This window comes from Alligator sinensis, unplaced genomic scaffold (assembly GCF_000455745.1).
Source record: "Alligator sinensis unplaced genomic scaffold, ASM45574v1 scaffold1308_1, whole genome shotgun sequence".
Lineage (NCBI taxonomy): Eukaryota > Metazoa > Chordata > Crocodylia > Alligatoridae > Alligator > Alligator sinensis.
The window spans coordinates 84,186-107,981 of NW_005842416.1; the positions used below are offsets into that span (position 1 = coordinate 84,186).

At 39.2% G+C, this 23,796-nt stretch overlaps 1 protein-coding gene across 5 annotated transcripts in view; it reads right to left on the bottom strand.

Annotated features, from left to right (window-relative positions):
• The window catches only part of APPL1 (adaptor protein, phosphotyrosine interacting with PH domain and leucine zipper 1), a 43,011-nt gene continuing 19,215 nt past the window's right edge, over positions 1-23,796 (bottom strand). For 3 of the 5 annotated variants that reach the window (XM_025211600.1, XM_025211599.1, XM_025211602.1), the window contains 16 exons: positions 23,602-23,660; positions 23,003-23,149; positions 20,459-20,541; positions 20,181-20,339; positions 16,978-17,166; positions 15,250-15,292; positions 13,118-13,174; positions 11,276-11,367; positions 10,024-10,206; positions 7,567-7,616; positions 6,772-6,946; positions 6,615-6,651; positions 5,177-5,323; positions 4,569-4,619; positions 3,733-3,822; positions 7-2,232 (listed from right to left, as the gene is read on the bottom strand). In XM_025211600.1, coding sequence (XP_025067385.1) covers positions 2,083-2,232; positions 3,733-3,822; positions 4,569-4,619; positions 5,177-5,323; positions 6,615-6,651; positions 6,772-6,946; positions 7,567-7,616; positions 10,024-10,206; positions 11,276-11,367; positions 13,118-13,174; positions 15,250-15,292; positions 16,978-17,166; positions 20,181-20,339; positions 20,459-20,541; positions 23,003-23,149; positions 23,602-23,660 — 1,712 coding nt within the window. In that variant the 3' untranslated portion in view covers positions 7-2,082. Of the gene's footprint in view, positions 2,233-3,732; positions 3,823-4,568; positions 4,620-5,176; positions 5,324-6,614; positions 6,652-6,771; positions 6,947-7,566; positions 7,617-10,023; positions 10,207-11,275; positions 11,368-13,117; positions 13,175-15,249; positions 15,293-16,977; positions 17,167-20,180; positions 20,340-20,458; positions 20,542-23,002; positions 23,150-23,601; positions 23,661-23,796 lie in introns of all 5 variants that reach the window. The other 2 variants (XM_025211598.1, XM_025211601.1) reach the window with 2 other exon arrangements.

The following is a 23,796-nucleotide window of genomic DNA, read 5'->3' on the forward strand; positions in this document are numbered from 1 at the left end:
GAGATGTAATAAGCTTGAGGTGGGTTGTCATCTGGTCTGAAAGAAGAAAAGGATGCTGTTCAGAGAAAGAGAGGTCAGTGACAAAGGTGAGCGAGAAATTTTAGTCAGTACAATTGTGGAGACACCACCACTAGCATTCCTGGTGTCGTGCTGCCTTTCATAAGTCTAGATTCAGGCACCTGAAGGAAAAAATAGCTTATGCTATTTGTGTCTCCATCTTGGCAAATTGGCATTCTAAAGCCCTGGGAATATTAGTATGCAGTAAATTGTATACAGAATAAAAATAACACTGAGAACAGTCAGGAAGCTGTAGAGCTGTAACCAGATACTATTTTGAAAAGAAGCTCCCTGGGTTGCATGGAAGAAGCAGGATTAATGTTCTCTCTGCTGCCCTTTAATGTTTTTTCAAAATATGTTTCATGCAGTTATGCAGAAAGCCTTGCACCTGCTTTCCAGAAACTTTAGTTAATAGGTTGTATGTTCTCTTCAAACCACTGGTTCAAACTCAAATATTCTTATAACACCGACACACTTACAAAACCTTTGGGGTTCAAATTTCTATAAATATAAGTCCCTGATAACCATAACTAGTTTCAAGATGTAAATACCAATTAAATACATATTTATATTCATTTAACTTGTTGTAAATGCAACAAGTTAAACAATTAATTGGTCAGGCATCAATGGGCACAGCAGTGTTGGGCTCCAGCTGGTGGCTCTGTAAAGTCGGGGGGGGGGGGGGGTGTTAGGCCCAGGCTGGTGCCTGCCCTGCTATGGAGGAAGGTCTGTACCTACCCACCCACCCTTAGCAGCAAGGGAAGCTGGGTCAAAGCAGCCCCACCAGGCAGAGGCAGACAGCATAGCCCAGGAAGCCCTTGGGGGGCGGGGAGGGCAGCAGCCAATGAGAGACTTGCAGCCACCAGTGCAGAGCTTTCTGTGGCCAGCTGCAGCAGTGCAGGAGGAGAGTTGGGGGGAAGAGGCAGTCAGCAGTCAGCAAGAGGCTTTACCAGCCTGTTGCAGCTGCGGCTCCACTGCAAGGGAGGAAGCAGGCAACCCCTCCTCTCCCCTGTCCTCCTCGCTCTGCATAGCCTAGGTATTAGGCAGTATATTAGTCAACCCTCCCCTTCCCCTCCCCCTCCTTCCCTCTGTGTAGCCTAGCTATTAGGTATTAGACACCTCTCCCCCACTCCATCCTGCCCTGCCGCCTTCCAGTTCTTGCCACAGGGTTTGTCTTCCCCCGCTTCCCTCCCACACTGTGCCTGGCCCCAGTGATAACTGGTAACTAATCGTTTAACCAGTCACATCCCTAAATTAGTTCCATAAGAGAAAACTAGAATGCGGCTCTTGCATTTCAAGGAGGTCCACACTATACCCTCCATCTTGATGTGAAAAGGTTTATACGCAATTCCCCAGGCACCAAGATGTAAATATCCCTTTAAGTTTTATCCAGGTTTAATATGAGTAAAATGCTTTTGTCATTTAAGCAACTGTCCTGAAATTGCTCAGTAGAAAACCAGGAGAGTACCATTCAGTGCACAAAAATTAAAATCCCTTTTCCCATAAGTCTAGAACTATTGCACGTTTGACTGGTGTTAATGGGGGCTATTTTTTTTAACTATCTCCAGAAACAATCCTCTGCAACAAGTTAGATATTGAATAGTGCTGTTTTAGTTTAAAGCCCACTTCTGTTTCCAGCAAAGTGTTCTAAATACAGGAATTCAAAGAACAGAATTACAGTGTACTGTTGAAGTCCAATCAAAAGATTAATTTTTTGCTTCAAAACAGTCAGTTGCACCACCAGGCAAATGAAAAAAAGTTTCCATATTAAAAGTCTTGAGAAGATAACAAATACAACAGTACTGCCATGCTTCCTTCTAACATATGGAAGAAGGAATATTCTTACATTAACAGGCAAAGTAAATTAACATATAAAGAAAACGTAAAGCATAAATTGGATCCACCTATTATTAAGTCTCTATTTAATAAGCAGACACTCCCAGCTCTATTTTTGCTTCTTCTGTAACTTGTGCCATTTCACCACAGGTATGTCCAAAGATTCTAATTTTAATAAAACAAGTAACCTCAGGCTTCAGACTCCCTCTTCTTCTTTCCTTCTTCTCCCAAGTCACTGTCTTCTGACTGGCTACTACTAAGGACTACAAATTGTCCCTCTCCACTGCTTTGAGTGGGTCTGCTGGAAGCAGCTATCAATCGACTTTGTTCTTCCAAGTCCTAATTTGAGAAGAGAAGAGGGAAAGAAGAAATAAAAATAACATTCATCTCAAAATTTTCCACAATGAAAACAGGATACTGGTACTGTACAAATCTAAGATGTGTTTAATGCCAAGCAAGGGCAATTTGATTAGTGAACTACTTCTAGAGCAGACTCTGAAGGACTTTTTAGAAACTGAAATAGAAAAATCTTTTTGATGGTTGTCACTACGTGAAACACAGCTGGCAAAAGCATCTATTTTATTCTGGTAAGCCAAGGGCATCAGATGCATCCTCCTTCGTGGACTGGATCTGGATACAGTGATGGTGGTGGGTCAAATGGCAGTGGTGTAGGGGTTAATACAGCTGCTGCTTACCCCCTGGTTGCCAGTATGCATCCCCAAAGGGGCTCCATGCCCTGGATTTTGATAGTTGCCCCACCGCTGAATCCCTGGCCCTCCTATAAGACCCTCTGGCCAGATGACAGGGTTCTGTAGGCCATATTTCATGCCCCTAAATGAAGCCATGCATTTATATCCCAGGCAAACTTCAACTTAGAACCAATTAGCTGCATTGCAGCAAAATAACTAAACATTTTGACAATAACGATATTTGATGCAGAAGATTATGTAACAGATCAGGGATGACCAAGGTATTGCCTACAAGCTGGATCCAGTCACGGAGCCATGTCAGCCACCCTGTGGGGCTCCCCAGGGGCCAGAAATTTGGTGATGTAGCAAGGGATGGCAACGTTAATTGTAGCAGGTCCTGGCACCACAGCAATTAATGCTGTTGGTGCTTATCCTGCTGCCAAATTTCCAGGCCTGTGAATAGTCCCATGGGCTGGACCTGGAAAGCAGAGCCATGTCATCTGGCTCTCAGGACTACCATTGCTCTGGGTACTGCAGCAATTCACAGTGCCACAGCCAAACTTCACCCTTATGGGACAGATGATACAGCTCTGGCCTTCAGATCCAGCCCTGCAGGGCCAAACGAGTTGGACACCAACATAAGAGGTCATCTAAACCTGAAAATCTACTTTGCTATATTTTAAATGTAAGTCTAGTAAAATAATGCATTAGTAATTTGTGCAGGAGAGATTGGATGAAGTATTTTTTTCAAAACAGCTTAACTCTTAAAACGTTCTCTTGCTCAGATGTGTTTAATTACACCTCCTGTTACAACCTTAGGTTGTACAAATCAGGATCTACACTAACATTACAGCTTTGGAATTTCCACATAGCATCTGGCCATGAAGGCCCTCTGCTGAAGTAACAAGGAAAGTTCAATGCCCAGGGGACCGCATACATTTGCCAAAACAGATATGAGGATTGAGGCTTTTGCCACTTTATTATTTACACAAAATTGCTGCTTATCGACTAAGAACCCCAAAACAAACCAATCTTTTTCCACTATTTCTAACGAATGTTGTATTTTAGCTTTGGGTTCAGAGCTATGAAAAGCAGCCTAAATATTCATGAATAAGAAAAATATTAGTAAAATAGTAAGTAAAAGGCCTACTTTTTCAATTTGCTTCTGCTTGCTGAGTTCCTTCTGTTGCTTCTCTTTTACTCTTTCTATTTCTTTTTGCTTTTCTGATGCTCTACGATCCTATAGTGCAAAGATATATATAAGACTACACCTCGTTAAATAGAATGTAAAAAACTACAGGAAATTCTTTAAGACAGTAATATCAATGTTTGATTCCTGAAGTATTTGTTGCCAAAAGGAGCAACACAATATAGCTGCAAAACCATCTGCCAGTAAATCTTGGTACGAAACCTACTCTGCTGTGGACAGGACCAAGTAATAATATAGAGTTAAAAGAGGACTCATCAGATTACCCTTGAATGAAGTAGGCTTAAATTACTGGCTTAGTTTCCACTTAACAACAATGAATAGATACGGACACAAAACTGTTACCACAGTTAGCTTGGTATAATGTATCCATCTGCCCATCCCCTTAAATCCTGGTTATCACTTTCTGAACAGAAAGGTTGGATATCTGGTATATCTAAACCAATAATGGTAGATGCTATGGAGGCTAATGGATAGGGGGTAGATAACTCTAGATCTAGCTGGTGCAATAATACTGTTCTGCTAGCACCCACTGCAGCCACTGTTGGAGACAGGATACTAGGCTAGATGGACCATTGGTCTGACCCAGTATTTCCTTATGTTCTTCTTGGTAAATTTAAATCATACCAACGTATATGTAATAGATTCTTTATGCTTTCTTAATATAGACTGTTGCCAGATGCACCATGCTATAACTATCTAGATACAATACATTAATTAAACACACCCTAACAAAGTTGTGTATTTTTTTTTTTTTTTTTTTTACTTAAAACTCTTACCAATTCTGCATGCAAAGCTATCTGTTTTGCCAATCCAACAGAATCGCAGATCTAAACAAAAAACATTAAATATCCAGTAAGTATGAAAAAAATGCCTTTAAAATTAAGACAAATTCCTAATGCTTCATAAAGGGTCAGTGTATTAAAGTACTTTCAGATCCTGGGACTCATGGGGTGTATAGATATACAGAACAATTTTATCAGTATCAAATTCTGTCTTTCATTCAGCACTAAAGTTACAGTGATTTAGGTCACTTGTCTTGCTATTAGGGTATAAGTTAACAGCAGAGGCAAATTCTGAAGCAGCAACTCTCTTCCACCTTTAAGTCATTAAAAATTACATTTGTCCACAGCCAAACCAATTTTTTACAAACAAAACTCCTTCAGCTTGAATGGGAGCTAGAATCTTGTAATCCACATCTGTTTTAACAAGGTAAAAGTATGGAAACACTAGTTAATTTGCCTCTGCTTAATTTGCGATTGTTCCAACTCCTTGCCAATGCTCCTCACCCCTAATTATTGATAATTGGTTAATACTGGCCATTATTTCTATTCCCCTTAAAATGGCAAATGAAGCAGTTTACATATAAATAGCCTGGGAAGAATACCTTTTCCCCTTCATTATTTGACTCAAAAATATAGCAGACTGAAGTTGGACGGCTCTCAGCTCTCCCTCCTGAAGTCCGAAGCACAAATCCAAAAAGGCGCTTGTTCTCCTGATGTGTAGCATACAAAGCTATATTGGGCAAAGGAAACTGCCAAAGAAAGGATCAAATAATGGGATTTAGGTATGCACTACATTTTAATGTATTGTAGATGACTATAAGAACAAAACAAATGAACACACTGGGTGAAAGACAACTAACTTCACTGGGTGAAGATTTTTTCATTGCACCTTGAATCAAATTTTTGGGTGATGTGTTTGCATGGGAGCACACTGAAAGAAAGGTTATCCAAGAAAAATTCAGTGACTTGACAGTATTCATTCTTTCCAAAATACATCATTCTGTAGTAAGACAGCATTTGCATACAGCAAGCATTACAATTATAAGTCTGAAGTTCCTGATTTTAAGCACATTCAAACAACCCCTTGCCACTTCTTAAAGATGTCCATCTCTCCCATACCAATTAGTTCTGGGACTAAGTTTATAATTTACAGTCAAAACCCAAAGGAAATTTGTTTTTGAAATCTTTTGACCTAAGTTAGTTTGGCTCTTTGGATTTATGCAAGCAAAAGGGGGACCAACTACTTTCTCTCTTTTTTTCCCTAATTGTAAAGTATTCAATTGTAGTGCGTGCAGTCTCACAACCAAGAGAGGTCGAGGCTATACATTTCCAGGTTGGATTACTTACAAAACGTCACAAAAGATGGAAAACTACTGTACCTAGATTTGAAATAGTTTAATTTTTTAAATTTATATCACTTGATATGGGTTTTCTGCATGAATCCTAAAGTAATTTAGATCAATGGGCTTGTGATAACTTGTTAAAACTTTTCAATTTCCAGTCTTGAGACAGCTTTCCACTAAGGACTGAGAATCACCTCAGTGCTCCTAACTAGCTTTACTTCTATGAAGTTTTACACACTTAATAAACAAAAGTACACCTTAAAACACTTACAGACACATTTAAATCCTTTAGATATCCAAAACAATCCAAAGAGATTAAATGGAAGTGCAATAATTGTTTGCAATGCTAAAATAGAGAGATGTCAGATTTTTTTTTTAACAGACTGACTGATCTTTCATTGTGGTGTTTGCATTTAAAATAACGAAAAGGCACAGCTTAAAATGCTTGTTTAATCAAATGAAAATCATCCCCTAAAGAGTGTGTTCCACCTAGATATCTGAAGTCCAAATTCTGTAAAAATGATAATACAAGCTATGGGGGAAATTGTTTAAAAATCTCATTATAGTATTATCACTTTGATCAAGTGTTATTAAATATGGAATTAACACTATGTACAAACAAAAAGAAAGGTAGACAGAAAATGGAAGAATAAATGTAAAATACAAATTTTCTTTCTTAAGCTTTTACGTAACTTACCCTAAGTCTTGTAACTTGTGTCTGTGGATCAATTAACCTAAAAAATATTAAAAAAAAAAAAAAAAAAAAAATCGGAGAGTAAATTTTAGCAAACGGAAAGGACCACTGCAAATATCTGTGGAAGCCAACTTCAGTAAAATGCATGAAGAACACTTACTTCAGACAGTCACACGTGACCAATAAATGTGATTCTGTCATCCTGAAAATGTTGTGGATAGCTCGGGCTGCTAGTATCTGACGCATTGTTTCATAAACAACATCAGGAGTTTCATCATATTTTACCTCCATGGAGCCAAGGAATCGTACAATAAATAACTGATGAAGAATGGAATCTAGGACAGAGAAGAGATTTTAATAAGCAGTACAAACTCCTTCTAGGTATGCCTTTAAAAAGGCAGATCTCCAAATTAATAACATGTTGCAAGCAATAAATCCGACCCCACACACTAACTGAAAGTTGCACTACAGAACGCCAGATACAGTTATTTAAAGAGCAAATTATACATCCATCTATGAAGCTCTTTCACAAATATTCAGTGAACATAAAGGACTTAATGCAAAGATCTATATTAAAAAATGAACAGGATTCCAGACTGAAGTCTGACTTAATTCACATGACTCAGACGCAACATTTAATTTAATCCAAAATTTCAAACTGGTGTTAAGCTAATTATCTTTGAAACAGCATTTACACAGGAAGAAAACAACCAAATATGTTGCCTGACTACTGATATTTTATAAAAATATATAATATATCAGTGTGTGCATGTAATACACACACCCCCCCACCCACCCACCCGCTACAGAATATATGTATATATGTGTGTGTGGGTGTGTGTATTATATATATATACCCACACATGCACACATATATACATATATTCCGTAGAAAGTAATTCCATTCAAGTAGTTCAATCAAGGAAATTCTGTATTTCATAAAATCCTATTTTACCTTCTGTTTCAGATTTTGAGCCTCCAGATTCACCGAATGGATTTGTGCGTCTATTAGGAAATTAGAATATTACATGAGGAGATTGCAAGAACCATATTGCAACAATCTTTACTCATGCTGCATCATTTAATAGCTTCATGAGATGGTGGCCAAAATGGATAGCTCATCTTGAGTCATGAAGAATGATTTACTAACCACTAGGACAAAACCCAAGCTGCTGCATTTGAGTGGGGGGGCTCAGAACAGAGAGAGCTGACAAACATCAGCTAACGTTGTCCCACTGCTGTGGGAATGCATTTGGGCCCATAAATTTATTGTTAAATCCAACTTCTAGGAGTCACATTAAAAAAAAAAAATCCTAGTTTTAAAAGAGAGTCTTACTAAACAAAAAGGCTAGTCCTGTCAGTGAGTGACTGAAGCAGCACATCTTCCCCTACTTTCTCAAGTTGTTGAAATACCTGTGGAAAAGTCATTGGCGTGGTCTTGGATGCAGCTCTTAGAAATCTTTCTTGGGATTTTACCCCTGAGATGGTCAAGAGAAATTTGGCTATTTCTGGCTTTTGGCAAAGACATAATTACTTTCAATCACAATAAAGTGAAAATATTCTAGGCTTCCAATCTATATTTTTCAAGAGAAGGGAAGAAATGTAAAAACAGAAAATGGAGAGGTTTGAAAATAGGTGAAAATTCTTAAAGAGAATGGGAAAATGAAAAGCTTTCTTTTGGCTAACTGACATCCTTTGACAAAAATTTTCAGGTAAGTAGCAGATAAGGAATTTAAACTTCAAATCAAGATTTGCGGGGCAACAAGTGAAGCTGCCATTTTTCAGTGTCTCTCATATGCTCTGAAATTCAGTTTTAAAATATGTCAGAGAGAGGTAGGCAACCCCTGGCATGGGTGCCAGAGTGTGGTGCACTAAGGCCTTTTGCTTGGCACATGCACCTCGGGGGCAGACAGCAGGGAAGAGACCGGAGCTGCACTGCTACAACAAGGATTGGGCCTCTTGTGCCTCCCCTGACATCTGCCCCTGGCATGCCAGCATCTATCTTTCTTACAAGTCAAGTATATGGCCTTTGGAAACAGTTGAATTAAATAACAGAACTCTGAACTAAAGTTTGCACAACAAAAAAGAGAATACTAGAAATCCCAAAAAAAGGAATGCTCATTATTCCAGTATGTTAGGAAAATACCCACTACTAGAGTTTTCAGTGCTCAGTCTTTTCCTATCATTTAAAAATCAGAGTCAGATGGAGATAGTAAATTCTAAGTTTCTTGTGGTTTAGCAAAATGCAAAGAAAATCTATTAGATACATTTTATATTGATACCTGAAGCTGAGAGACCTAATTTGAAGAGTACTGTTGTAATGGTATGAAGGAATAGCATGTTATCTAAGTATATCAAATGTAGTAGTTCTTTTGAGATCTATTTAACATATATTTACTGGGAAATATTGATTGTGTCCCTTTGTAACATTTCCCACCCAAGACAACATAATGAATGTATATAATAGGAAATTTATTATTGTTGACACAAGCTTTAGCTTCAGCTGTTATAGTAAGTGTTTTCTAGAATCCAGTTCAGGTCTATTTTAATCAAAGTAATGTAATAAATCTGATGCACTACTAGCAGTCAAACTATGCTGCTGCACAAAAAGGAAAAAAGGAAACTGTAAAAAATGAATTAAAATAATGTACATCCCAACACTGTAACTGTTTGTGATTGTGAGAGATCTAAGTTCCTTCATTTTGGTAGCAGACACTCCAACAGTGTCCAACAATTCACACGGTAAATATTTTTCTAAGAGAGCCACTCAAAATTCTGTGATTCAGCCATGGATTTTAGTTTTCAGTTTCACTGACACTAACTGGATCTGTTATTGCCAAATGATATTACCTGTACTTGAATTCTGCATGTGCAGTTCTCTATAGGCAAAGCACACTATCAGGCATTTACATTTTGAATGGGAAGATAAATAAAATAGGAGAAAGAAGTCGATTTTTATTTTTGAGAGAACTCTGGCAATTTTCAAGTTTTTTTGTGCAAAAGAATACTCTAGAAGCCTAGATCATTTTCACTCACCTTTTGGTTTAAGAAGAATGTCATCAGAATGCCATCATCACCTGGAGTCAGGGCTACCAAATTTCTCTTGAGTTTCCAAGAGGAAATACCCAAGGTGCTGGGTGAGCAAGCAATAGGAAAGGAAAATATACTTTTTAAAACCAAAAGATTAAAAAGCATCAGCTGAGAAATGTTGCTGCAAAAATAAAAGCAGTTTTGAATCCTACAGATGTGTGGCATTTTTATAAGAACATTTGACAAAAAATATTTGTTTTGCAGACCTGATCTTTGTACGCTTGTTACAAGAGAAAATCTGAGCAAAGACAGTGTTGAAGTAGTTTTTCATTGTTATAAAACAGAAGAATTTAAAGAGTTTTCTCTGAACTGGTCCTCCTACCTGCCAGACTGCCCTGAAGTTTTTGCTTGGCCAGGCTGATCTTCACTAACTGGAGAAATGATGTCAAATTGTATAGGTGTGTCAGGGGCAACAAGTGAATCCAAGGAAAGGGTTGATAAAGGTGCCGATTCAGATCCCAGTGACCCAGAGCTGCTAGTTCGAGCAGTGGGAGGACGAGATTGTCTAAAACAAAAACAGAACAAAGAAGATTGTCCCAATTCTTCTGGACAACAAATGAGATTCCATGGTGGACACAAATGTAATATTTCAAAACAAGGAACTAAAACAAATCAAGTATTAGCTAAAAGAAATTGCTGAGGAACAAGACTGTCACTATAAAGTAAAGGAATACAGCCTAGGTTCTCAGCCAGTTTATATCATATACTACCGTATTTGATGACAACACAATAAGACAACAACATACCAGAATGTGAAATCTTAAGTCATATGACATAGTGTACTCTCTCGCATGCAGACTGTAACAATACATACCTTGTTTTTGAAAGTCAGAATGAAGAGGAAAAACTATTTTCCAGAATTATAGATAGATAGAATAGGGACAGAGATTAATTTTCAGCTGACTCACTCTCCCTTTCCTACTTAACTAAAGCTGAAACCTTAGCTGTTGCTAACGACTGGTCTCTATGAGTGGATCTATGGTTTTGAAAAAAAGCTAAGGCTGTGAAACAGTAGAAGAGACTGGGACCAGCTAGCAGACAGTAAAATTATCCTAAGAAAGGCTAGCTTGATTAGTGGAACATCAAGACCATTAAAAGGCAACATGGTTGTTAACACCTCTGGAGTGAAGAACAATAAACCATTAAGTCAACTAACACCTGTAGCAGACTAAAAAGTAACGCAACATCTGCTGTTTGTGTGCATGAATCACAGCAAGGTGCTTCTATCTGGGTCAGAAAATCAGCTTCCCTACTTAAAGCATGCACCCCATATTTGGCAGGTTGATTTTAAGGAAAAAGGTTTGTGTTGTGTGAGAGAAAATACAGCATATGGTAAACTATTAAAATCAGAATAGCAAGTTGGATCGTTTGCTTTTAATATGTTAAAATATTTACCAAAAAAGTATTTGAATGAATTGTTCAAGAACTTGGGGTTTGTTTATTTTTGCACCCCATTAGAAGGTTACTGGAGATAGGAGAAAATGTTTCTGTAGATCCTGTCATCATTGAAGATGCCTTTACTGGACACTTGTTAAAAATGTGCTTTTTAAATGATCCCCTGTTCTGTAACTTACATAGTTGGCCGCATGCTCTCATGTCTCTGCTGGAAGGAAGGAGAGGGGGTGACAGCCTCAAGAGCAGACTGATTGACACGTGCAGCAATTTCCTATGTTAAGGAAAACAGGTAATTGTAAATATTTCCTCCAAAGTGAGTTCTTGAATATTCAGTTACTCGTATAAAACAGAACACAAATACTGTGTTCATTATTTCATCTTTATTAATCTTTGCAGGATTCACATATTCCTATCAGTGGTATCACTAATACACTTGTGCATATTTATTGCTGTTCTTTTAAACGCGTTTTTTCAACTGACATAAGCACACCTAGTGGGCAAGAGAAGGGAAAGTCAGCTTCCGCAAGAAGCCATTTGAGGAATAAAGTAAAAAACCCCCCACATTTTCAAACCAATGAAGTGTGAAGATGCCTATGAGACATTCACAGTTTTCAGTGAAATTTGGGCATGTATAATGCATGAATACCGTTTCACCAAATAACGGATCTGGTTCTTTGCAATTCTGACTGATTAATTACGTTTTTGGAAAAGTGTGTAAAAGCAACACATTCCAAATGAATTAGGGGAATGCATACCTGCTATAATTACATAACAATTATACAGTGATAAAACAAAATATTAGCATATTCAGTTCATTTAATATAAATGTCTTGCCTTACATAAAAGTCTGCCAACAACATCCATTTGTTGAATAATGATCACTAATAACCTTAATTTTAAGCTCACATTTTCAAAAAGAGAAATAAACATGTTTCTTAAGCTTGGGGTACAGATTCAGAGACCATATTTGATTATCTGACTACAGACTTCTGAATTTCAGATTTTGATTCCTTTTTCCAAAAGTTAGCTCAGCACCTAGATCCTGCCCATATCAAAAGTACCGTGTCATTTTGTTTTGTAAGATTTGGATAAGAGCCATTTAAAATATTATAAAAGCAGATGTCAATAAGTTTATGCCTGCACACTTTTTTGGCGTGTATCTTCTTAAAAAAGCTCAGTGTATTAGGATTACAGTAAAATCGTTATACTCCAAACAGGCAAGGCTATTTACTTAACATTAAGGCAGGAACACCAAATCTGCCTGAAAGAGTCTGGTGTTTGTTTCCCATTGAAAGTCATTTGCAATTAGGTACCTAATTCCCTTAGCACCTTTGAAAAATCCTAACTCAGACTTTCATTTAGATAATGCTTTTTGACTTTTTCCTTTCAAGCAGATTGCAATTTGGCAATCAGCAGAAGGATTTTCAAAAACATATTTTATATTACTTTTAGATGTATTTGACATACAAGACAATATAAAAAAAAAAATCACTGTTTAAAAGCATACATGGATTACCTTGTTTTCAAACCATGCCTGGTCTCCTTTCTATCCATACCTACTATTCATTGTTAATTCATAAACCATTCATGGCATTTGATGAACTAGGATGTAGCTGAAAAGAACTCATGCCTCTCTGAATTAGTTAATCTATAAGGTGCCACTCTGCTCTGGCTTCCGCCCATGTTAATTTGATTCACAAGTAAAATTACCCATTAAGATAACTCACCATAGTGATTTATGCTAATCCTAAATATAGTAATACAATAAAATGTCAAGTTTTAGTATGCCTTCCACTTAACCATTTGCGTTAAAAAAAAATGTGTACTTGCTTTTCAAACTTCATAAAATAATGGCAACCATTTCCTGCCTTGAAAAGCTCATGATCAGATATGAAGGAAGCATAACTTAATTTCACACTACCAAATTACATCCACTCGATCTCATTTAAAATGCATGTGCACCAAATTGAAAGATATTCTTTGTTAGTTTTTGATATTATACCATGAATGATTATACTTACCTCAGCATTTTCACTTAGGTATATCTGTTTAGAAATGTTGTTTATTGTACAAATCCACTGCAAAAGTAAAAAGGGAGCCTCATTATATCCATAATCCATAATCATTTTAAGACACCTGCTTAATATTTCCACCTCACCTCTGGGGCAAGTGTACAGACATCCCATGGTTACAAAACAAAGCATTATTCCCCTCAAAATATTTTTGCTGTGAAGTTAGTCCTTTTTTTTTTTTTTTACATCTAGAACATATTTTATTTTCCATCTCCCTTGGTGACTATAATCTGCGAGCTGCTCCCTCTTGTTCTTCACTGTTCCACTGAGCCAAAGCTTCAGTATAGCTTTTTGTCAGGAATAGATGTTTATCAACTGGACCATAAGAAGAGTGAAGAAGTTAAGGCCCAGAGATGTAGGGAGATGAGATACCATATTTTCTCACATATAACATGCCCATGAATATAACACATGCGATGTTTGGAAGGCCCCAAAAAGGGGGGGAAAAAATCTTACCTTGGGAGTGTACACGTATATACCAGAGACCTCGGGTCTCCAGACTGGGGGTCATGCCAGCACTGGGGCTGTGTGCCAGGTCCAACTTGGTCAACTAGTTTGGGGTTGCACGCTGAGCAGGGACTGTATGCAGACTCTGGAGCCACACATCAGGTTCAGGGCTGCATTCTGGGTTGGCATGTGGGGTGTGGTCACAGACCAACTCTGTGCGCTGTCTCAGTCCAGCATGTGGTTGGCAAGGGTAACTCCCCATGGGTCTGGAAATTTGGCAGCAGCAGGGGCACGGGGGGAGAAGGGAGCCGTGGCAATTAATGGCGCCATTGCTCCCCACCCCAACTTTCCAGGCCCAGGAAGAGCCCTTTTCTTCATATAATGCACACCACAATTTTCCCCAGCTGGCTGGGGAGGGGTGGGAGGAAGGGAGGGGGAGAAAGGTGTGGGTTATATATAAGAAAATATGGTACTTGAAGTTAGCTCCATGGACCATAGGAGGACAGGACGTTATAAGCAGGGCTGCTTAACAACAGAACTGAAGACCAGGAGAGGAGCTGAGCCAAATGGAGCAGCTTAGCAAAAATAAAGATCTGCCCTTAAAAAAGCAATTGTCTCATTTTACATCAATGAGCTCATTCAACAATGAGCCATAGGTCTGTGTGGGTGTGGAGAGAGTAATAAAATAAGAATTTTGAAGAGTTTTGGTTCCTTACACAGTACCATGAAGATAGTGCAGTGTTTCTTGCACAAAAACAGATCGTTATACATTCATTTCAGTAAATACAATTTTGATTCAGCAAATGTTATAATTTAGCTGATTTGTTCCTCTCAGTTTCTAGAAAACCCTTTCAGTCTCCAGATCTTAATGAGGAGGAAGGTGTCCCACTGCATCCTAAATTCTAAGAAGCAGCATTTTTTGTTAGCTCATTGTAGTCTGTCATATTACTTTTTATTTTTAGAATCCATAGAGCTAGATTTATCCACCCTTTTGAAGTGGTAATTATGAGAATTATAAGGAGCTCTGAATGCAACCAACAACTAAAACAAGCTATGTCTCTTGAATCAAGATTTGTTCATCTGAAACATGAATCTGTGCTTCTGATTGTGCAACACAGGGCAGGGTGCCATTTTGTTCTTTGGCATTCTTTGTCTAAGGTGACAAAAAAATTCCTTTCCGCTCTCAGCTTTCGGCTAGTGATCTAAGATTCTGTATTTACTCCTTACATATGATTTATAAGAAGCTTTATTAACTGCTGTGAAGCAACTGAAATGATGAGGTAAAATGTAAAATTTGGATTTTCTAACATGCTTGTTTTGGAGTAGGGCATTCAGGGCATCTCGGTTGACAACAAGCCAAAAAGTAGCTGGCAGTAAGTATGTATTGTCAATTACTACCCCAGCCATTTTCCCCCTGCTATGTTAGATCTATAGATCCTCAATGACAATGACTCTTGCTGGCACAGATTTTTCCCATGCTTGGGACAGTGGTGCCTTCCTACGTAGAAGGCTTGAATACAAGAAATTACAAAGTCACTCTTTACCCTGGGCCTCCTAGGTGATAATGATGGCCTTTTTCCTTAAATATTTCATTCATGCAATTATTTTTTCACAAGCACTTGCTATAAGCTTACCTCTTCATAGTCTTTTTTACTTTCTGCTTGTAAGATTGAAGACCTGAAAGAACAAAACATGAACAGAGAACATTTTCAGTCTTGTTTGTTTAAAAACAAAGCAGCTTTCAGTGATTCTCCTGTCTAGATGTGCATTTTTTCCTTCATTTTAATTTTTATTAGTAACACTATGGAATACCCAGCACAATGCTGGTGTAGTCTGTATTGATTTTGTACACTGATGTAAATTATACTAGGAGCTAAAGTTGAGAGATGACTTGGTATCTTGGGGTAGTGCATCAGTAAGTGCTGTTACAACACCTTATTCAGGAGGTGAAGGGGAGCATATATTTGCTTGGTGTTAAGAAACTGGCAACAACTCAGGTTGGACACAGAATCCATTCACTGGTGTAACATTTTTACTGCTATTTTTACCCCAGGGCAATTCTATACTAGATTCTAGTAAGTTTCACTAGTGCAGGAATTTGCATCACATGTCCGATGTTTGTTTAATGGATATAAATTGGGTCACATGCCCAGGTCCTAGGTGCTATGCATGCATCCTAAGCACAGATTAGATTCAACTAAAGATATAAGTAATTGTATTTCTAATAAAAAGATCAGGCAGGAAAGAATTATATTTGAATTTATACAATAATTTAGCAGAAGAGTACTGTTGTCCAAAATAACCCCATATATAAAAGTGCTACAAGCCTATGAGGTTCGAAGTTATTTTCTAAATCAATAGCAGCAATATTTTTATTTAATTATTTAATAGGCAGAAATTACAAAACAAGGCAAAGTCTGTCATTCAAAAAAGATTATTATAAAAAAATATCATTTCTCTGAATCTATTTAAATATACTTCTATTTCAGATGCGCCAGTCAAAATAATAAATATAACAACACACACACTTGTTTTTGTTTTTTCCCCCTACCTATTCAGGTAAAAAAAAAAAAAAAAAAGTTGTGTTTGCATTTTAGAACAAAATCTGAAATAAGATGTGGGAAATGGTTAGCCATGTTTGTCTGAAGTCAAGCAAACAGTACAGCAGGGTGGCACGTTCAAGAGAAGGTTCAGAGAGGCATGAGCTTTTGTAGGCAACAACCTACTTTGTCAGTTGCAAAATAAGGTCTAGTCCCCGTAGTTGTACAAAAATCTTTTTTATCTAAGTAATAAGTACATTAAGTCCCAAGAAGGCAGCTCAAAATTACTATACTGAGACCCAACTGAAAGTGTCCAAATAAAACTGTCCAAACAAAAGCAAAATGTGAATGTTAATAGCTCCCAATTATTTTTCCTCCCGTGATGTTGAGATCATCATACAAAAAAAGAACTGAATATTGAACAATCCTTTCTAGAGAGAAAAAAACCATAACTATGGTGTTCCACACTGAATTGGAACTCTTCAGAGAAAGCAATACTTATGTTGTAGCAGCCCCACTTCTAAAATTACTGGGGAGAATAGGAAGGAAATAAGAGAGAACTGAATTGTAGATGATTTCGTTGATACAGGTAAGAAAGCATTATAGCATATGAAAAAGGATTGTTAAGAATTTAAGAGCATGTTCTAGTTCCTAGGTAAGACTTATTTTTGTTGTTAGGAGCTTCATGCAACTATGTTACTCAGTATAACCGGGTAAAAGACAATAAAACCCCAAATTATGAACATTAACAAAAGACACCTGATTTATTTTTTTAAACTAACATCTCGAAATATTACATGGAAAAATTTGAAATCTACTAACTTTTTTCCATCAAAAGATGTTATCTGAAAGCAGTATCTTCTGTCTTCACAGTCCACAGCCATTACTGAACAGTTGTCTATGTCCATGACAAGCCCTCCAGCTACATCACCTCTTGCCTGACTCATAAGGTTTCCACCTTGAGTGAAGTAAAACTGTCTCTCCCAACTAGAAGACACCAGGCCAGTCTTACTAGAACAAGAAATCAGACGTTCAATTAATAGATTATATTTCTATCAGACCTCGAAATTAAATAAACAGATAAAAAAGACAAGCAGGGCATCCAAATTCTCTAAAGAGAAGAAAAGCCTTTTTTACTGGGTCTCCTATGAATGTGGCTTTTCATGTAGTCTCATATAAATGTATATACTTTGGTTGGTTTTCTTACTCTTATTTTTTTAATACTAAACAGGTTTTAAATATTCAAGACTTGTACAAGACATCACATGAAAACAGTATTAGCAAACTACTGACTATGTAAGAAACTTAATTAGAAGAGGTTTAAAACCTTTCATTTTGATTAGTATTGTTTGGGGCATTGGTTTATACACTGTCAAAAAAAGTTAAGAGTTTCCTTTCACTTAGCCTCTTAGCACTAAAACAAAAAGTTTCTTGAGGGTGTGGCAGGGCATTGTTGGTGCCTGCCACTTTAAGAGCTGAGCCAAGCAGCCAGCAGGTGCTTGACTGTGGCGGCCATTTTAGATCTCTGGCTGCCTATATAAACAGGGCAGTTTGCAGCTGGTAAGCCAGGCAGTAACATCACCTGGCTGCATGCAACATCCTGGAGGTAAGGGCAGGAGTTGTTGGGGGATGGTTTGGAGGCTCCTGGTCTGGGACATGACCTAAAACTGCACCCTGCTGGGAGTGGGTGGCCTGGCGGGACTCTCAGTGGTGTGGGAGCCCCCAAGAAATGCCACCCCCGGTGAAAGGTGGGTAGGGGCACCTGAACCCCAGCCCTCACCTTCGGGTGGGTTGCGTAACATTGGAGGTAGCTGGGGCCAGGCATGGCTGCAGCCACTTGAGCCCTGTGGAGTGTAGGACCCTGAAGAAAGGTAGTTGGGGCCAGACACTGCTACGGACACATGAGCCCACTGGGGAGGGAAGCCCCGCAGCCCCAATGAGGGGGCGGAGATGTGGAGTCCCAGTGAAGGGGCGGCCCCAGTGAAGGGGCGGTGTGGAGCCCCAGTGAGGGGGGCAGAGATGAGGAGCCCCAGTGAGGGGCGGTCCCATGTGAGGGGAGTAGGCCAAGGTATGTCTTCAGATGCCTGAGGCTGTAGTTTGGGCCAGAGGCCAAATAAGGGGGCTCAGTCCGAGAGATAGGGGAGAGTTCTGACCCCGGTAAGTCCTCCACCACTGGGAGGATGAGTGCGAGTTAAAAGTAAGACCTACAGTTGAGCACAATCACCTGCTGCTCCAGGGCGGGTGTGAGTGTCCCTGTGAGGCTCCGGAGCACCAGTCATGGTGTGGGTTAAGAACGCCCTGGTGGGGGGTGGCCCTAGAAAGGGTGCAGAGAGGAGGGACCCCAGTGGGGGGGAAGAACCAGAGGGCTTGGAGTGTACAGAGGGATGTTTGAGTGTACAGAGTTGCCCTGGGAGGGGCCAGAGCAAGCTTAGACCCGGTCAGGTAACTGGCTGGCCACTACCCCGGTGAGGGTTGCGGGAGAGACCCAAAAGACGGTACATCTGCCACGCAAGGTATGAGCTAGTTAAAGCCTATGGCCTCAAGGGCCCACTCTAAGAGGGAGCAAGGCAGTATAAGTTGTTGACACACAAAAGAGGATGGAGTATGAGAGGTCCTAGTGAGAGGAGGGCGGTATGAATGTGAGCGTGTCTGAGGCCTGACAACGAGGCCTAAGCTTAATCCGGCTGTAGGCTGGGAGGACTGTCATCTGGATGCCATCTGCGAGGCTTGGGCTGCGGTGTAGGGGAGGAGCAGAACCGCAGATAGCACCCCCTGGCATCAGGGCAAGAATGGGCAGCCTTCTGCCTTAATTAACAATTTAATTAACAACAAGGCATGGCAGGTGAGTTGGGTGGGTGGTGTGCTCAAAAGCAAGTGGGGAAACCAGCAGTGTGGCTAGTCAGGGAGCCCTGCTTTGCCACACGGGCACTTATGCAGTTTTAATTTGTTAACTAAGAAAACCTAATTTATGAAATGTTAATTTCACCACAGCCATTTTTCATGCAAATATCTTTGATTCACAGGAGGAGGCTGTCACAGATACTTAACACAACATAATTGCTTCTGAAGATGTTTACAAAAAGAATATCCTAATGGGTAGGTAATCTGGGGTACTGCATCAAGCATACGTATGCTGGAACTTTACCTTTTTCTATACAGACCAACTAACTATAGAAATTGTGCCCTATTTCAAGAATTCAGGGAAACTCTTTCCTACACTAGTAATAACAACTGAAGTTTGATTCTTTAAAAATTTGGGTTGTATGTAGAGCATGGTATAAGTCAGAAAATGTACTCCAAACTTTATAGCTTTTATTTGTTTTTAACCAGTTATAATGTGCAACAGGTTGTCTTTACTTTCGTATGGCATAACAATAGCTCCCTCCAGTGGGCAAAACCACATTTTCAAGTAGTCATCGATGTTCACAAAAATCTAATTATGTTAATGAAGGAAATTTAATATTCAGTAGTGTTTCTTAGAATAATGTAATCCTAACTCTTATCTGAAATGTATGCTGAACAAACATATCCATTCATATCTCCCAACTGCTTTCATAGCTGCAAGATTTAGGCAAGTAAGTCTAAATTAAGAAGTATATCAGTTCTGTAATCATTACACTGCAATCAGGTCTCAGTTCTATTTCTGACTGCAACTGGGTCACTATAAGCTTGCACACACAAATCACTATCTCTAGACATATCAGTGTCTCCATCTGAACATGACATTCAGAGGATATACTCACTCTTTTTAAAAAAGATCCATCACTAAATAAATAATTGTACCTAACTGCAAACTACTACTACTTGAGCCAGTAACTAAAATTAGTAACTAGAAATTAGTATAAAATAATTTATAATTACAATCTGTCGTGTGGAGCTAATCAAAAGGAAGCAAATCAGTTCAGTTTAGCCATATAAATGTTTACCTACAACCCAATATAGCTGGTTTTAGAGAGACTGGTTCTTTTTCTAGCTTGACTTTGAGTAAAGTGGTTTGAAAGTTTTAAATAGAAGGTAGCTCTTACTTCCTTGCATTAAGATATCCAGCTTTCCGGGTCAGACTTCTATGGACAGGAAATTTTGTAGTGTCAGGATCAGGCAAGTATAACGGATCACTAGCTACTTCCAAGTCTTCTATGGTCTGTTGCATGTTTTCTACTTCAGATTCCATTTCCCTGCGAACACTTAACATAAAATACATGTTGTATTATTATCTGAGATGATCTATCTGAAGAGAGACACCAAAGAAAATCAATTCATGTTGCTTGTTTTACAGATAGAAGTAAGAACAAAGAAAACTTACTTTTGTACACTTGTGCCAATATTTGTTAAAAATTCTTCCAGGTGCTCAGTAAGATTTTCTGAACCCATTTTAAAAAAACTTATCTTTAAAAAAAGGATGAGAAAAACGGGAAATCAGTTACTGAATGATACCATACAGACTATTAACAGATCAAACTGCAGGAATTCAAATAATCTTTGAGCCATGTGCCCCCCCCGCAATTTAATTATGAAACATGTCCCTCTTTCCTATCTGAGCACCTCAAATTAAGAGAAATGAAATACTGCTCTGTCATTTTGCTTTCCCTTAAAAATACTCCATCTTTCATTCCTACTTCCAAGTTAGAGCTGTAAAACATAAGAATAATACTTGTATTCAAGAAGAATATGAAAACACTGCAATCAATACTCGGGGATTAGATAATCTTATTTTGAAAGGAGGAAAGAGAAGACTAAATTCCTCTGGTAATGGAACATTCTCCCGAAGTCTCTACAATTATGTTTTAAGAATACTGTCACCACAAAATGTTGTGTACAGAAAATCTTTTCATTGATGCTCTTCCTAGAAAGTCATTTGAAATTAATCTTAGATAGTTTTACATGAAGACACAGGAGGAGACACTTGTACTCTTGCATCTTGGAAAAATCAATGGCAGTTTTGCCATGATTGCAGTGAGGTCACACCCAGAATGGTCACACAAGAAATCCAAATCAAATAAGATATGTCCAAAATGTCTTTCTCAAAACTTAGTCCAATATTTATCTCTGGGACTGAGCTGGGTTGAGATATAGGCAGTGATTTGTCACCTTCACCCTCACTCTGACTACTAACACAAAAAAAACCTTTATCATCAACAATTTTATCTTTAGCTAGTAACAAAATTGATTCAGAATGATTTTGAATAACATTCCATCTCTTCCACATCTTCGATAGGCATGTGATTTTAATGACTCTAGGTCTTGTCACAAACAGCTGCCAAAGGAAAAATAACATATGCGTTTCCCCCACATATTCCCTCAAAATCCTGACCTGTGAGAATTACTTTTTCCTTGAGAGGGGGGAAAAATGGCATCCTTCCAAGGCTATTTCATTCTCAGCTTCCCCGTATACTTGCTAGTGCCAAGCACTTACTTGGCAGACATCGTTAAAGAGGGAGGGCTAGAACCAATAAAACAGGTGCCTAAAAGGAGGCACTGCACAATCTAACTTGTAGGCATCTATGCTCTGGAATGTAATCCAAAACCCTACGTTAGACTCCTAGGCTGCCTATGCAGTACATGGGCAGTGGTGGGTAATTGGAAACAACCTGCACATTGAGTAGGCAATTCCCTTAGAGAGACCTTCAGGAACAGTAAGGGATGTGTCTGAAATCCACCCCCCTCCCCCACTTGGGATCCACAGCTGGAATCCTATAACCATTCTTTCCAAAAAAAGAGCAAGGTTTATTCTTCTTTCAAGGCATGGTCAGAGGAGGATGAGGAGTGGTGCTAGTACCCATTTTTATGCAACAGACTAATGTTTAGAGCATTCACCAGGAAGCGAGGACCAGGGTTAAATTCCCCCCCCGCCCCACTAACAATTCTAAACCTGTATTTTCCACTTCCCAGGCCAAACCCAAACCATCAGGATGCAGGCTACTCTGGAAGGAGCTATTCCTATAGGATTCTTCTCGGCACACATGGTAGTTTCAGGATTTATTGGAGCAAAGGGAGCATGTTTCTGTAATCTACTGCACAGAGCATTCCCTCTCCCTGAAAAGAAGTCCCTGGCACTTTTCCCTACTCCCATGCTTCTTGCAGGATTTTACGCTAAACAACCTTTGGATAAGTTACACGAGGACTGTCCAACTTCTTAGTGGCCAGGGACCACATGCCCCTCCAGCCCATATGTTGCATGGGCCGTATACCAGGTAACCCTCACACTGTGGGGTGCAGGCAGCAGGGCCACTAACACGTGTCCCCCAATCACTGAACCATGCAGCAAGCTACCACTCCACTGCATTGTGCCAGCACACCTGAGCTTTGTGTGCCCCCAGCCACTGCACTGTATAGCAGGCACCCCTTCCCCTGCCATATCATGATGGCAAGCTGCATGGAGTTCCCAGGTGCCCCATGCTGCCTGGCCACAGACCAGCCACAGATACCTTTGGCCCTGTAAATAGTCCTGTTCCACCCCCAGGGGCAGGGACAGGCAGTGAAATCAGGAGGGCACTGGAACCCAGAGACAGCAGCAGCAGCACACTGGGTGGGGGGGCGGGGCACATGCAACACCCAGAATGGGAGCCCAGTGGCCACAGGTGGCCCACAAGCTGCCAGCTGGACAACCCTAAGTTACACAGCGCCCAGTTTCTGGATACCAATCAGGCTTCAGAGGGGAGAGAAGTTGAACTGCTCATGCCAGGGCAGATATTTGCATGGGCAGAAACAAAATGCTAGGTAAACAGGGAGGCACCTAGTGAGTTTGTGCACCTCCAGGTCTAGGCAGTACCTAAATGAGGGAAGACTTTTTATTGGTGCCCTTCCACCTTATTTTAAATCCACAGCTTTCAGTGCCTGCAATATTCACCTGAGCTTGCATGTAACCTAACAAAGGTTCTAGCATAGAAATTTTCTTCTTGTACTGAAGAGTATTTAATGCACAGAAATAATGCATCATAGTCTGATGCTGTTTCTTCCTGGAAGTATATACATCTTCTACAACTTCAAACTTGACCTAAAGAGAGGGAGGGGAGAAAAAACAAAGTTCAAGACTAGGCATCATGTGCTCTCTGTACAGGTTTTAAAACAAGTGCCAACACGGTCACAGTAATCTTTACCCTAATAAAATATTATGAGAAATGATACTTTTTTGCCCCGTGACTTCTTTTCCAGAATTCAGGGAAAAGGTGTTCCTGGTAATGAAACAGAATATTTTTTCCCCAGAACTGAGAAGTTCTCTCTCTCATCCAAACACCTGGATTGTGTGTCAGTCTTGCAATGGAAAAAAAAAAGCTTTTGTCTATTTTAACCGTTGTCTATGCTGTTAGAACCTAAACTATTGGATTCCAAGAGGCATCTATAATGTTACATAATATTTGCAGCTGTTGACATTATATCCGTTCTGGAACATGTATTCTGGCTTTACCGCCTCCAAAATGACTGCTTAAAAGTGTGCATCACACAAACCTTTTCATTCTCTCTTCTTTTCGACAACCGACTGTATCTGTTAATGGCAGCATCATGATCTAAACAATAAACATATTTTTATAATAATTCAGTAAATTAAATACATTTAGAAAACAGAACATGGAATAACAACAAGCAATCAACAAAAAAATCTTTGGTTGAAATGGTTTTGTTCAATGCCAAGCTGATACATAG